At 61.4% G+C, this 15,438-nt stretch overlaps 1 protein-coding gene across 1 annotated transcript; it reads left to right on the forward strand.

Annotated features, from left to right (window-relative positions):
- The first annotated feature begins 906 nt into the window (after positions 1–906).
- Positions 907–6,083, forward strand: LOC123952634. The gene is made up of 3 exons (XM_046021879.1): positions 907–985; positions 3,219–3,568; positions 3,678–6,083. The coding sequence occupies exons 1-3, from the start codon at positions 907–909 to the stop codon at positions 3,975–3,977; spliced, it is 729 nt and encodes a 242-aa protein (XP_045877835.1). The 3' UTR covers positions 3,978–6,083.
- The last annotated feature ends 9,355 nt before the right edge of the window (positions 6,084–15,438 follow it).

Genomic DNA, 15,438 nt, shown 5'->3' on the forward strand with positions numbered 1-15,438 from the left:
AATAGTGGGGGTCTGGGGAGGGGAGTTTCCGGAGTGGGGATGTGTTCCCTGTGTCGGCGTGGGGCGGTGACCTGAGTGTATGCGGCCGTCAAGACAAATCAAGACGAGAGCTCCGTGCTGTATGTAAAACCCCGGTAAAGATCACCACCCGAAGAAAGCGGAAAAGATCGATCTTGAGAGACGGGAGCAGTGACCATTGAAGGCGGGCTCACTCACGACAGGCTGGCCTGACACTCTCACGGCCGCTGCCCTGGCTGCTCTGTCTCTATGGGCAGCAACAGCTGCATCCCTTGGCCTTCTCTGGTTCTGCACAGCTCTGTCATTCCCACACTCCCAACAGTGCTGAGAGCCCTCAGGGGCAGAACGGGGTCTCACTCCCAGGGTGGGCGTGTCCATGGCCTGGCAATGTAGGGGCATGGGTGCCCTGGGGGTCTCCATGCTCACAGTGACCTCGGGCTTCCCAGCCAGAGGTGGCCAGCAAACACAGACCACTCAGCATCCGTCCACATGTCCACAGGAGCCCGGAAGAGGGGTCTGGACCTGACCCTGTCCTCTGTCCATGGGCACCGGCTTCCCGGCCTCACTTAGCCAACCGCCACCACCTCCCGGCTGCTGGAAGCATCCTTCCTACAGCAGCCCAAGTGCTGAGACCTTGATCCCAGGAGGACTCCCAAGGGACCCTTGGCCCCACCCCAGGCTTTGGGGCGGGTTCTCTGGAAGCTCAGACAAGGCTTTCCCACGCTTTCCATGCTCCTGCCCGCCCTGGGAGCAGGCAGACTGTGACTCAGGGCCTGGACCGGGGCTGGGGGGCGGTCTGTGCGGATGCTCTTACACTGAGTTTGGGCGTCTGGAGGGCCTGGCAGGAAGTGCCACTTCTGGGGAACGGATGAGGAGCTCACACGTTGCATGTACGCCGAGGAGGATCCCCGGAGCCCAGGTCCAGACCCAGATCCGAGCAGACAGGGGCTCTGGGTCACGCACGTGGGTGGGCTCACACCCTCCAGGCTCTGAGCACTCTTCCCATCAGAGCCCCGGCCCCCACTCTACCCAGAGCTTCTGCATCTCGCTCTGTGTCTGCAGGCCTGGGGGTGTTGGGGGGGGGTCCCGCATCCCCAGGAGATGGAATGGGAAGCAGCCAGCCGGGCAGGGCTGGGAACGTTCCCACTGCACCACCCCACAGTTTCCGGTGGGCTGTTCTTAGAACCCTGTCTTGGCCCCCGTGAAGCTTGTACTGACCTAACGGCCTGGTTGGAAAGGGCACCTCCCTGGGACTGGCTGCCTGGACCCTGCTTCACCCTGTGGAGAGTCTCCACCGGGAACGGAGGAGAGTCAGTGGCCCCAGCTGGGACCCTGGGCTGGCCTTGGCCCCTTCCAGGCCCTGGCAGGTGTCCGAGGAGCCCAGCTCCCAGGCCAGGTCCCGTGGGGGTCAGGGCTGGGTTCTCTTTCACCTGCCAGGTGTGCAAGCCCGCCAGCGTCCTTGGTGAATCGGGTCTCCTCTGCAGCCTGCACGAGGCTGAGGACCGGGTCTGTGCAGGCTTGCACTGGCCGTGACCTTCCTGTTTCAAGAGTGCTCTGCCCCAGCCCACAGGCTGACTCTCCCTCCAGGCTCCCGCCCTTCTGGCCCCCAGGGGGAGGGCTTGGGACCATTCAGACAGCTGGGCCCTGCCCCAGGGTCTCAGTAAGTTCGGGCTGAGCCTGGGATGTCGCCTTCTCTCCTGCTGCTGCAGGTTACAGCCCACACTCTGAGAACTGCTGACTCGTGCCAAAGGGTCTCAGAACCTGGGGGGGACATGGCAGGTCTCCCGGCGCCCACAGGCCACATCTGACACTTGCCAGAGTGTGGACTGCGGCCCCAGAGATGCCCGGGCTCCAGCTTCCTCGCCACCCTTTCCTGAGATAGGACAGCGGGCTGTTTCCTTCCACCAGGCCTCAGTCTTCCAGTCTGTAAAATGCGTTCGCATTTCCATCTCGAGGGTGGTGACCACGTAGGGACCCTGCGGCTTCCCCGTGCGTTCACCAGGACTGGGTCCTGAGGCTCCACGGGGAAGAGCCATCTCGGACGCCAGTGTGAGGGCTTTGGCCGTGTGCCCCCAGCCTTGCCTGGACCACCCGAGCCTCGGCTGTTCCCTGGAAGTGGGAGGACAGGACACGCCTTCTCCAGTGCTTATCCCGCCTCTCGCCGCTCAGAGGCTGCTTGAGCTGGTGAATTGGGCGCTCACCAGGGCGGGCTGTTCTCTGGGACCCCGTGGCTCCTCCCCTGGAAGGCTCACGCGGTCTGAAGCCTCCTGCCAGTGCCCCAGCGGGTGAGCTCAGGGCACCCCGGCCCTTCCTGGGAGCTCGCCAGATCCGGGGAGGGAATTCTACAGAAGTCCTTGCTGGGAGCACTGACCGGGAGGTGCTCAGTTTGGGAGAACCGCTCGAGTTTGTTTTGGCACACGGGGCAGGCTGGGTTAGTTTCGCCTGTGCCCTGGACTCGCCGCAGCCGGCTGACACCCCATTTCTCTGGAACAAGGCATTTCTGCCTGGCCCGGGCTCCCTCTTCTCCTCCACCACGTCCGGCAGCCTCTGACACCCGCTGGCCACCCTGAAAGCAGCTGTAATTCGATTAGTGCAGGAGAGACAGAGGCCACTCCCAGGGTAGGGTGCGGCACAACCAGCCCCGCCTGCTGCGTGCTTCCCCGGAGTCCCCCCCGCCCCCCCGCCCCTGGGAGCCCCTGGCAGAGGGGTCGGCGGTAGGGCCACCCGGGCAAGCCTCCCTTGAGTCATCTGTCTCCGGTCTCCCTGGGCGGACCTCACAGGACCAGAGGATGGAGGGCAGCGGCGGCGGCTCACCCCATGGGCGCTGGGGAAGGGAAATGGAGGAAGTGAAGCCAGGACAGCGTCTCCTCCCGCAGAGAGCTGGGCGGGGGCCTGGCCTTCGGGCCCAGCGCTCAGGCTGCCAATTCTCTATCGGGACGTAGAGGTGACCCCCCCACCCCCAGGCTCGTTTGGGCTTACTGTGGGTGGGACTCTAAGGCATTTCAGGACTGGGACCCCCGCAGCCACCTGTGTCTGGAGGGATGTGCCCAGCTCTGCCCCCGGCGGCCGCCGAGAAGCCTTCCTCTGGGCCCTGACATCCTGTTTCTAACTGAGGCTCTTTCCTCTTTCCTTCTGCAGACAGAGGAAGCTCCCAACGCCTCCCGCAGCGGGTCGGTCCTCTCCGCTTCTCTCTCCGTGAGGATGTGCCTGTAGCCCCGACGGCCGCGCTGCCCGCAGAGTGCTCCTCCCTCCGGAGACGCCGAGCTCCTGCGCGGGAACCCCGGGCACCTGTACTTCCCGTCTGTGGCCACACGCACAGAGGGTTGGGAGATGTAGCGCCCTGCTCTGGGCACAGAGGACAAGGCCCTTCCATGCTCATGCTCTGTGGTCCCTGGGGCTGCGGGTGGGGTTCGCCCAACTTCCCGGCAGCAACCACCCAGGGCAGGGGCGCTCCCTCCGGACTCCCAGTGGGGACCCGCAGGCCATCTGTCCCCACCTTCTCCTGCCCGTGTGCGCCAAGTGGGACTCCCTCCCTGTGTCTCTTCCCCAGGTAAAGCCCGAGTCACAAGCTCCCCGTGGACGCCTAAGGCCGGTCTAAATTCGGAGGAAACTGGAGGGCATCCCATGCGCGGACCTCACGGCGGCCCCCATGCCTCCAGCAGGTCCCCGAGCAGGAAACGGGCATCCTGGTGAGACGTCAGGTCTGGCGAGAGCAGGGCGGCTCGGAACCTCTGGGGAGGACGGAGAGGGGAAATGCCGCAAGACGGGGCTTCACAGCCGTCCGGGGAACATCTGAGCCCGAGTCCAGCCGCTCAGGGCGGCCTCGCAGGAGCCACTCCCAGGGACCCCCATGGAGGACAGGAGCCAGCACGTCCGGGGTGGTGCTACAAGGAACACGCAGGAAGGACCAGCAACGACGCCACGGCGTGGAAGAATCTCAAAAACCCCAGGCCGAGTGAGAGAAGCGGGACGCAATCGGATTCTGTGAACAAGGAGCGCCCAGAGCCGGCCCATCCGTGGGGAAAGGAGGCAGAGTGGTGGTTGCCTAGGGCGGGAGGGAGGGGGCGTTCCAGGCTAAGGAGAGGGGTTTTCTCTTTGGGATGAAGAAAATGTTCTAAAGCCCGATCGTGCAGAAGGCCTCACTTCCTGTGAGCACGCTGTGCGCTTCAGAAAGGTGGACACATCTCAGTAGAGCATCGTCCTAAAGCGAGGAGCCTGAGACTGGATGGGCGCTTGTCCGGGGTGCCAGGCACGCTCACCCCGCTGGCGCTCTGAGCAAACGGTCTGGGCAGCCCGGGCGTCAGACCTCGGTCTTCTGAGATCCGGGGCTGTGCGGAAACTGGTTTGCTTCAGGTCAACCCCGAGTCCTCAAACTTCAAAGATCTTTGTGAGGGTGGCACCTGGACACCCGCGCTGAGGTCTGCGGGCCCGTGCTGCCTGCCCAGGGAGGGGCACTGGTTCCAGGAGCACCTGACCCCTTGCCAAGCTGCCCGAGCCCTGACCGGCCCCCATGAGCCCCCCACAGCTGCCCAGCAGCTACCTGCTGCCCAGGGGCCATCAAGGGGCCATCTGTTCTGTGTAAGTTCTGAAGTCACAAACTGTCAACAGGGAGAAAGAAGGGTGTCAGTGGCTTGGAACCATGGAACGTCCTGGATTTCTGGCTGTCCGTGGAAGTAGTCTGAGTGCACAGAGGGACTGACGGGGTTGGGAGGGAGGCAAACAGTGCCCTGTGGGTGTGGGCGATTCCTGATGGAAGTTGGGCCTCAAAGCATGCAGGTGGACGGGCAGTTCCCAGGTTGTGCTGAGGCCGGTTGGCCCCTGGCTCAAGAATCCCGAGAAGAGAATGTTCTGCCAGCTGCCGCCCTCCTGGCTACTCCTGATCCCCTGCATTGCCCCCCGACCCCAGGACGAGGGTGAGGGCTGCGGACAGCTTGAAACTGACTCCCCAGGCCCCGGGTTCCAGGGAGGGTCGGCAAGAGGACACCGTCAAGGTCAACGTGTGCCCTCTGGGCTGCAATCTGCGGGTCTGCGGGGCCGACACAGTAGCCCTCCACGTTGCTGGCGAGGGGGGTCAAGGGCCTTGGTTTTCTGGAAGGGGGAGAGGGCCGGCTGACGACTGGTGGGTTTTCAAACATGGGAAAGGATCCGGCGGGAAGCAGCAGAACCAGCTTTTATTTCTAGAAAGGATTAGATGGGGTCTCACTGGGGCTGGATGGTCTGTGCCGAGACCGGTGTCTGCGTGCATCACCGCACGCAGGGGAGGGCTGGGCGTGATCCTGCGTGGCAGCCCGGGGACCCGGGACGGGATTTCTCACGACCTTTGACGACCCTGGTGTCCGGCGAGTAGATGGCGTGGAGGGGATGCCAGCCGGAGATAAGGGGAGCCACGCAAACCCGCCCAATTTGGACGTGTCTAGCTCCAGGGAGCCCTTTTCCCCGTGACTGCTGCTGCGGGTCCACATTCTTCTGCTGTTGTGACTGGTGCCCTCAGATGCCCTGTTTCGGACGTGCCGCCGATGGGGGGGGGGTACCCCAGCCAGGTGCTTTCTGGGGATGGGGCTGGTGGCCCTGAGGGCCGACCGCTGGCTGGGAAGCCAGTGGCCCTACACGGCCACTTGCGGGCCTTTGGGCCCCAAGGACCTCCTCAGCGGTAAGAGGACGTGCGCGTGACAGACGCACTACGGAAGGGCTCGTGTTTGGTCCCGTGACTGCGTCTCTCGGAGCGACTTCCTCGGACTGTGTGGACGGCACCGCCCAACCTGCTAGGTCTCGTTTCTAACGTCTGCGTTGGGACATGAGCAGTTCAGAAGCAAGGCTTCCGCCCCAGAGTTTGGCTCTCAGACTGTGTTTGTAGCTGTGCTAATGGGTCGGCAAATCAGTGCCTTGCGATTAATGGTTTCTTAAAAACTGAAACAGGACGGAGGGGGGTGGGGGACGCGGTCCCCGGGGGATGGGCATGAAGGAGGACCCTCGATGGAATGAGCGCCGGGTGTTGTCTGCAGCAGGCGAATCACTAAGTTCTACCCCCAAGTTAAGCATCTGCCTTCGGCTCAGGTCACGATCTTGGAGTCCTGGGATCGAGCCCCGTGTTGGGCTCTCTGCTCAGCCTGGAGTCTGCTTCTCCCCCTCTCTCTCTCCCTCTGCCCCTCCCCTCTGCCCTGCCCATGCTTGCAAGCTCTCTTTCAAATAAATAAATAAAATCTTTGGAAAAGCATACTGTATGTTAACTCACTTGAATTTAAATAAAGAAAAAAAAGTGAAGTACGATGAGATAGAGAACACCAGATTGCCCTGAAGCCTCTTTTCTCTCCCCCCCCCACATAAAACCCAAGACGCTGTGACGCCCGGCCCTGCCTGCCGCTCGGACATAAGCGGGGGCTCCCTGCCCCTCAGTCCCCAGCCCTACCCCAGGCCTTTCCGCGCTCTGTGTCCTGGGCAGACGGCTTCCCTCACACTGCAAGCGGCCACCTCCTTCGCTCACGTTGATGACCGGATGTCACCGCTTCCTTTTTTTTTTTTTTTTTTTAGGATTTTGTTTATTTATTTATTTGAGAGAGAGCATGTGTGGGCAAGCATGAGCGGGGGAGAGGCAGAGGGAGAGGGAGAAGCAGGCTTCCCACTGATCAGGGAGCCTGATGCGGTACTCAGTCCCAGGACCCTGGGATCATGACCTGAGTTGAAGGCAGTCGCTTAACCGACTGGGAGCCCCCCAGGCACCCCCAGAGGTGGCCTCTTCCTAGAAGTCACTCCTGACCCTGCTCCTTTCATCCGGACCCATGAGACACTTACAGCCCCTGGGGCGCTCTTACAGCTCTGGCTTTTTTGCTGTAGTCTGTCTCTGTCCTTGGGTTATCAGCTCTGCCTGGGAAGGGACATCGGCTCCTCTGGCATCTGCCCAGCAGTAGAACGGTGTTTGGCACAGAGGAGATGCTCAACAAATCGTTGTTATTACGGGAGGGCGACTGTGGGAGCCGAGGTCATGTCCCTGAGCCATGGGGGGGAGCCGATGAAGTAACCCACGCCCAGTGCCCAGAACACAGCGCTCAGGAAATGCTGGGCATTTGACATGTTTTAACTTCTCTGAATTTTCAGGGCATTCATTATTTTAAAGAATTTTAAAATACGTCTTCCTGGGAAAGGAATATGTCCAGCAGTCCCCAGCTGGAGTTTTGGGGATGGAGTCCTGGTACTTTTAAAAGCCGCAACCGCCAATGTCGGCGTCCAGAGAAGACTCAGGCGGACTTGGGGCTCCGACGCAGTTTCCAAACGCTCCCGCCCCCGGAGCCCGAGGGGAAGTCCGCGCCGTCCTGCTTCCGCACTTTCTGTGGTCAGGAGAGCTCCGTATTTCTAAAGCAAAAGGTATTTCCAGTATGCACTGAATGTTTTCAAACCCGCAGATTCCTTGGGGTCTCCTTGGCTCGTTTTTAAAGTGCTGCCAATTCCCTATTTGGAAGGAATTTGGGGAAAGGAGTCCTAGACGCCAGGAGCTGCTGCACATCACCCTGGAGATGCCCATCTCGGTCACGGCAGCATAATCACAGAAGCACGCACGCTCACGCGTTCACACCAGGTGGGAGTCTGCAGTCCCGGCCTTGTCTTGGAGGAGGCGTTTTACCTGGGACGGAGCCAGGGAACATCCAAGGTGGCCGGAGAACGCACCGGCGGCTTCCCCGCACACTCCTGGTGGGAACGGTGGTCTCGCTCGCCGCCAGGCCAAAACGTGTCTTGAAATCAGCTTACCTGTGGTTCCCTAGCTCAGGCCAGCCTCCGGTGTGTGCGTCACGGATGGAGCTCACGGCAAGTATGAGGGTAGGATGTGTCCCAGCGAGGGCTTGTCCCGGGTCTGCATATATTTCTGTGTGTGCGCGCGCGCACAAGTGTTAGTTTGGGGACAAAATGCAGTTTTTGCTGAAACTTTGTCCTGCTGAAACTTTGGGGGGAAAATACCTTAGACATTAAAAAAAAAACAACTCCTTTTCCTTCCCTTAACTATTTATATTTTACGGCTGTGGTTTGCCTCCTGGTCCCATTCTCTGAGCTTCACGTACAGAGGCTCTGTGTGGACCTCCTCCCGCGTGCCAGGGACCTGGCTAAGTGCTTACATTGGTCATGGCTGCTAATTCCTTTGGAAGTTCTGGGAGCTGGGGGTTCACAGATGTGGACGGCAAGGCTCTCCCACGCCTCCGGGGCTAGGCAGAATGAGGTCCGTGGCATTGGCAGGCACCCCGCAGCCGGGCTTCTCCAGGACCTTATAGGGAAGCAGGTGGGAGCTCCTTTGAGGACCTGGACAGCCCGTCTGGGCCAACTCTGAGTCCCATTTCCAGGAAGCGGAATGCGGACACCCCCTGGGCATGGCTACTCCTGTCCCCTCTTGCCTCTCATGTCTGAGAGCCTATCCAGAGGCTCCTGGAGCCGGGGGGGGGGGGTGTCATTTTGCAATGACACCTTGGGGAGCTGTGGGATGCTGGAGGCTGTTCCTGGGAATTGATTTCCGTCTGTGCTTGGGTGCCAACGCACGGACCCACGGGGAGGACTTGGGTACTGTTGGCTGGTGCCAGGCTCCAAGAAATCAAGGCATGTCCCTGGGAACTCGGAGCCCAGCGGGGGACCACTCAGACCTAACCTAGCTGTGGTTCTGGGACAGAGAAGCACTGTGTCTCCCAGGCCCTGGGTTTCTTTGGGGGTAGAGACTAGTCCTAGGGACAATGAGATATTGGGCTTTTAGAGAGAATGGGGGGGGGGCCATTCGGTCTGGCCCATGACATGGCCAACACCTTTGACACAATGCTTTGGGCTTGAAACGGTGTCTAAGAACACATCGACTATGGTCCCCAGGTCTGTGTTTCAGAGTCGGGGAAGGAGTCAGTGTGTTCATGATCCCGGGTCCCGGGTCTTCCATCCTCAGTGGGACCAAAAGTTCCAGCAACAGATCCTGTAGGACAAGTCCCCTGAAGGTCACAAGGGGCAGCTGGGGACGGCCTCTCCAACAGACAGGGTAGCTTGTGCTCGTTGGGGTCTTGCTGGGACACGGCGACGGCCTGACGCACGTGGGGAGCACCTCCAGGACATGAGACTTTCACCGGATCACTCAGGGGGTTTCCTGGGCTCGACTGCCCACGCCTTCAGCTCCACACAGGGGCTCGTCTGCCCAGCTGCCGCGGGAGCCCCCACTCTGCGCCGGGCAGACTTGCAGGTGCTGAGCGCACGGCTGGGAGCGGGTGGCGAGTGTCTTTGCCGCAGGGGGTGGCCCTTCAGTAGAGGGCTGGTGCGTGTCTTCTGCGACCTTTCAGGCTTCGGGGTCCATGTGGTCTTGCTGCTCCGCTCCACCAGAGCAGCCGCAGACACGACATGCGTGCCCCACGTGGCCGGGCCTCTGACGGCTTCCTCTGACGTGGGGACAGCCAGCCTGTCTGCCGGATGAGCTCAGGCTGTCGTTCTTGGGTCCTGCACTGGCAAGCAAGACGGAAAAGACATCCTACATTCAAGTTCTACTAAGTCTATTTTTTAACGCTTCCATGGAACATCTCGGTCCTTGCCGCTCATCTTAGAGCACGAACCTCAGCCCTTGACCGCCTGTCACCTCGCAGGAGACGTCAGGACAGCAGAAGTCACCCTCGGGAGGGGGACTGAGTTGTCATGGCCCTGAGGCCACATGCTGGGGTCCGAAGCCCCAGCACATTGGAGTGAGACTGTGTCTGGGGACAGGAGCCCCTAAGGGAGTGATGTAGGTAGCTGAGGTCACGCGGGTGGGTCCTGTCCATCAGCACAGGAGATCAGAAGAGATGGACGGTCCTGTGAGGACCCGGCGGAGGACGGTCTGCACCCCAGGAGAGGGGCTTCAGGGCACATCCGTTACGGTCACCAAGCCCACTTGTAGACCTGCCATGTCCTGAGTGTGGGAGGCTCCCGAGGGTCCCGGCAGGGGAAGGGATGGGCCTCCTCCCCACACTGGCCCCGTGAGTGCTGGGAAGGCATGGCCCTCCTCCTTCTTTCTTTGTCCTGCAACAGGCCCAGACGGGCAGCGGGCACCGGGCTTGACGGAGAGAGCGTTGAGCTGCGGCTCAGAGCCCCTCCCAGCCTCCAAAACCAGCTGGGGAGGGGGTGCGACATGCCCGCCAGCGGGGTCTGTCTCTGGGAAGGCCCAGCCTCTGGCGGCAGACGCCTGCGGCGGCCACACTTGAGCCGGACCGGGCGTCACGGAATCTGAGTGCCGGAGCTCGGGAGTCGTTAGAAAAGCAAACAGCCTGCGGCGGAGCCTTGTGCCGAGCTGGCTCCCAGCCCAGCGTCCACGAGCGCGGCGAGGCCACCCAAGAATGAAGAAGCCCATTGGGGCTCCAGTGGTTGTGGGGCTGGAGAGTCAAACTGGCTTGTTTTATTGGTTGGTTTGGTAACTTGCAAACTTCATCTCCAACGACGGCAGTAACAAAATCCGAGCGGGTGCTGCGGGGAGCGTTTTAAGTAAACCAGGTCCCCAGTTCCTGGTGCAGCGCTGCTCGGGCCTGGGGAGGTGTGACCAGAGAAGACTCTTACGATCAGTCCTGAAACACAGGCTGTTTCAGAGGCTGAGAGTCAAGAGCCCCAAAGTCGCCGTTTCAATGCCTGGGAACCCCTTCGGGGCGTCTGCCTCTGGGGCCTGGGAACCCCCACGCCACCCCCAGGCGGGGATCCTGCACAGACTCAGCCCGAGTCCCTGGCCTCATCCCTGCAGGACGGCCCTGGCTATGGGACGTGGAGGAGGGCACGGCTGTCCTTGATGGTCACACCCGCTCCGCTCGGGCTCTGTCACACGCCTGAGTCTCCGAGGCCGCGAGACTGCGAGGCTTCAGGGCCCGTGCCTCTGCTGGGGTGTCCGGCCCCTGTGGGTGCGCGGCCCCGGGGCAGGCAGAGCAGGGCCCGCAGCGGGGACGGGGGTGTTAGGGAGTGCCGTCCACGGCCCTCCGAGGTTCCTTCCAGGCTTGACCCGCATGACGGGTGGGGGGCGGCCTTGGCGGTAGGAGGGAAGGAGGTACGTGGCAGATGCCCAGACCCTTTCCAGATCCCTTTAGAACATGTCAGCCCGGACTGAAACTCGAGTTTCCCTGATTAAAATAGCCGTTTCGAGCGAGAATGACCAGTGGAAGTGCATCCTAGCTTCGTGTATTTGGCTCGCCGGGACGGCAAGAGGGTTTCAGCCCGGGTTGTCCACGGTGCTCTGCTCCGCCGGGGCCCGCAGGGCAGGGGGATGGGGGCGGCTGCTGGCACAGCCTTGGGAGGCTTGCTGGAGGCCGGGCTCTGTCCCTTCGGTTGGAGCGAGGCCTGGGGATGAGGGCAGTGTGGGGATTTGGGGTCACGGGGATCTGTGCTGGAGGCCTGCCCAGGACCCGCTTGCCCAGCATTTGACTACAGCCTGGCTCTTGAGGAAAAGTCAACTCGGGAGTCAGCAGGCTGTGGAGGCTCTGGGCGGGTCTTTGGCAAAGGGGGCTCAGGGGCTGCAGGACCAGGATACGCCTGTGCATGCGCACCCCCACCCCGCGGCCCCGGTGGGGGGGGGCCGTGATGCTCTCTGTGCCTCACGTACTTGGCTAACAAGTGTGCGTGGGGAAACCGAAGCCAGAGCACATTTTCCTCAGCCTTTTCCTTCGAGCTTCTGCAGAAATAACTTTCTACAGACAGGCTGGCCGGGGACAGAGGCGTGTTTTGTGTGCAAACAATGCTTGCCTATTCCCCGGGAAACAACACCGGGTTACCAGGCAGCTTTGCTTGGCAGGGCCTACCGTGGCTGGCCTCCACTCGGGGCTGCCTCTCCAGCAGCCGGTCAGGCAGGAAGAGAGCAACCCCAGCGACAACAGGAAGCAGGCCGGCCGCTCCTGCGGGTCTCCGGCTTGTCTGCACCCCAGACCTGACTCTCTCCCCTGGGACAGTGACCTAGGAGCCAGGAGCCGCAGGTGCAGGAGGGGGCAGGAGGCGTGGCTGGGACCCACAGTCAGGTCCCTCTCTGCCTGGCAGCAACCCTGAGGACCAACCTGAAGCCCGTCTGGGAAGGAGCGGGTGTGGGGCTGTGGGTGCTGCTCTCCCAGCGCCCTCCCAGCTCTCTGTGTGCACTCCCCAGAGCCCCCGCTGTGTCTGCTTTTTACTGCTGCCCCAGGGGTCCCTGCCGCACAGCCTCCCGCCCACCCTTCCTCCCCGGCTCTCCTGGATGCAGCTTCTGGGAAGGGTCTGCTCCCGTCCTCCCGCCCCCTCCCTGGAGTGTTGTGTGCTCTCTCGCCTTTACCCGAAGTTCAGGGCTCTGTCTTGCCTGCGCAGCAACCGTGCAGATCTTTATTTATTGTATCGTATTTTGATTTTTTACCCTGTTTATTCCTAAACCCCTTACTCCCGTGTTGACCCGAACTCCTAGAGGTGCCGCTCTTGTAAGCCACGTGCTGGGTCGAGGTACGTGGCTTTGTTTGGTGTCCTGTCTTTCTGTTTGTCTGCGGCCCATGTGGAGCACAGGTGCGGGTCCCTGTTCTCTTACTTTGCCCGAGACCAGGGTCCTTGCGAGCCCCCCCGTGCCCCCTCCTCCCCCACCGCTGCTGCTCTGTGCACAGGCCGTGCGGCTCCTAACTGCGGGGGTCAGGGGGTCAGTGCACGGTCGCAGACCGCGCTGGCACAGAAGCCCTCTGGCAGGTCCGTCCCCGTGCCGACTTGCCAGGGATGCGCACGGATACCCAGAAGTCGCGTTTCTGGCCTCTCCGACATGAGCAGCCATGCCTGGTTGCTTTGGGCACGCTTGTGCACACACAGGTGTTTGCCTCGCCCACGAGCGTGACCGTCCCTGTGCCGCCGGTCTGTCGTCCGGGAGCTCGCCGGCTCCTGCCAGCCCGAGGTGCGCGCAGACCGACAGCCGAAGCCCGCGTGTCTCTGGTCGGTAACGACTTAGACTCACTCAACTCTAAGGCCACAGGGTTTTCAAGCCATGTCGTTGCACGCCTACACGCTCATTTCTTTAATATTTTACTCTCAGGTGGTTGTAGAGAGACGTGCAGTTGTGAGAAACGGATCCCACAGACGCTGCCGTCCGTTGCCCTGACAGTCACCCAACCAGAATACGGAACCACGCCCTGGAAACTGCTATCTCCGCAATCTGCTGACCGTGTCCAGTTCTCATCACTTTTGCAGGTAACCGGACGTGTATGCGTGCGTTTAGTTCTGTGCAGTTTGTCCCCACACGGATTCCTGCGACCACCGACGGTCACAAGGGTGGACAGGTTGTCTCTGCAAGGGTCCCGCGTGCCCCATTTCATGACCCGACCCAGCCCACCGCGCCTCTCTTCATTTCTGCGGTTTCGTCAGCTCAGAGCGGCTGAGGTGGAATTCGATGCTGGGTCACGTTCCCACACTGGCTTTCCACTCAACATGACTCTCGTGAGACCCGCGCCCGGGTTGGGGGGGCTCATGCCCATTGTCCGTCTGTATCGGCTGTACGGAGGGACCACCGTTCCCACACCGATGGGGATCTGGGCTGTTTCCAGGGGTGGCCTAGCAAAGCTCTATGCCTTTCGTGTGGGCGTTAGGGTCAACCTAATTTTCCATTTGTTTGGGATAAACGTCTGCAGCACAGTTGCTGGGCAGGGTGGTGAGGACATGATTAGCTTTATAAGAAGTTGCCGTACACCTTTCCAGAATGGCCGGACCTATTTCCCTGCCCCCCGGCCACGGTCCCGTTTCTCCACATCCTCATCCTCACCAGCTTTGGTGTGATCACGGTTTCTACCTGCCCCTATTCTCATGGATGTGGTACCCCCCACCCCCCGTCACCAGCCTGCTTCTCCAGCCCCGACACTCTACTCTCACACACTGGGACGCCCCCCCCCACCCCCGATCTCTAGGCTTTCTCGTGGCTTTCATTTGTGTCCCTCACTGTGTCCAATCCCAGTGCCCGGGATACCCGGGGCGCCAGATAGCACTCCACGGGATTTGAAGAAAATTGCCTCGAAAGGAAGGGCTTTCTTCCTGGGGGGTGTTTGCACCACAGCGACTCCCTCTGAGCGTGGGGCTGGAGCCGGCTGGAGTCAGGGCTCTGCACTACCCCTCTCCAAAGGTGGACGGGACATGGGGAGTCAGTGTCCCTGAGCCCCAGTGACACAGGACTTGCTCGATCTGAGTGTGGGGATGCCCGGAGCCATGCCAGCATGAACGCAAATACTTCTATGAGTGGAGGTCGAGCATGGGTCAAAGAGATGGGAAGCATCGTGGTTGCACCCAGACTGGGATCTGCTCTCCCTCCTGTCGCTTTCCCTCCTCTTCCAGAGTGCCTGGGAGCTGCTCTTCTCCGGAGGGCAGGCTCTCTCCCAGGGCAGGACAGAAGGGCAGGGAGAAAGCGAAGCTATTCCTGTGTCCCCTGATCTACGAGCAGCAGCTGTTCACGTCCCCAGTGCACACCTCCGGGGTCAGAGAGTGCAAATGGGGTCCTTGGTGGCTCAGAGCTGCGGGCGCCCCGTGCCAGCACGCCCGTGCTGATACTCCCATGAAGCCCGAACACGTGTTCGCGGGAGCCTGTCATGCTTTCCTGTCCCCGCTCCCACAGTGGTGCAGGTCAGCCTCTAGCAAGCTGGGCAGGGCGGCCCGCTCGTCTGTGCTATTCTAAGGCTGAACTGGGAGACCGAAGCCTGTGGCAGGGACTTCCTCTGCCAGAGACAACGTTAGCACAGGAGCCAGACACACGGATGTAAAAACACTAGTGAGGCCTGGAGACCCGTTCATTGTATCCTTTTGGCCACAGTTTAACCACCACAGGCCTGTGCTAGAGTCTGGGAAACGGGAGAGAGAGAAGCAGAGAGTGGGGTTGACTTTCTCATGCTGGGGGACCTGTGAGTGACACCCAAGGTCACCAGCAGAGGTGATGGGTTCAGGCAGCGCTACATGCGAGGAGGGCTGCCCAGCCGGGGGTTGGTTACCTGTCTACAGAGGGACCCAGAAAAGCTTTTATCCAAGAACCAGGTCCGCTCTGAGCTTTGCAAGGTGGGGAGAGGCAGGCCGTCAGAACGCGGAGTAAGCGGGGGAGCGAGGACTGCGAGGGCAGCGAGAGCTGCGGCAGAGAGTCCCCGTCTCCCGCTGCGCAACGCAAATCCGCGGGGAGCCCTGGAGCACGTGTTTGTGCTGCTGCACAAATTGGGCAGTTTCTCGGGTTCTGCGGGGTGCGGCCTGCAGGGAGAAGCGGGGACGTGGGGGACCGCCAGGAGCCTGCTGAGGTGTTGCGGCGGGAAACCAGCTTGGCTGCAACTCCGGTGGAAGGAAAGGATGGGCAAGAGGCTTACTCTGGACCTGTGGTTGATGCGACTTTCCGCCGCCGAGTGAACAGATGCCTCCAGGGCTGGGGGATGCGCCAATCCAGCGACGCTGTGATTTCCTGAGACGGTGAAGGAGGGCGAAGTCACAGACGTGGTGGGTGGAAATCTGGAG

The sequence above is a fragment of the Meles meles genome, chromosome 11 (assembly GCF_922984935.1).
Source record: "Meles meles chromosome 11, mMelMel3.1 paternal haplotype, whole genome shotgun sequence".
Taxonomy (NCBI): domain Eukaryota; kingdom Metazoa; phylum Chordata; class Mammalia; order Carnivora; family Mustelidae; genus Meles; species Meles meles.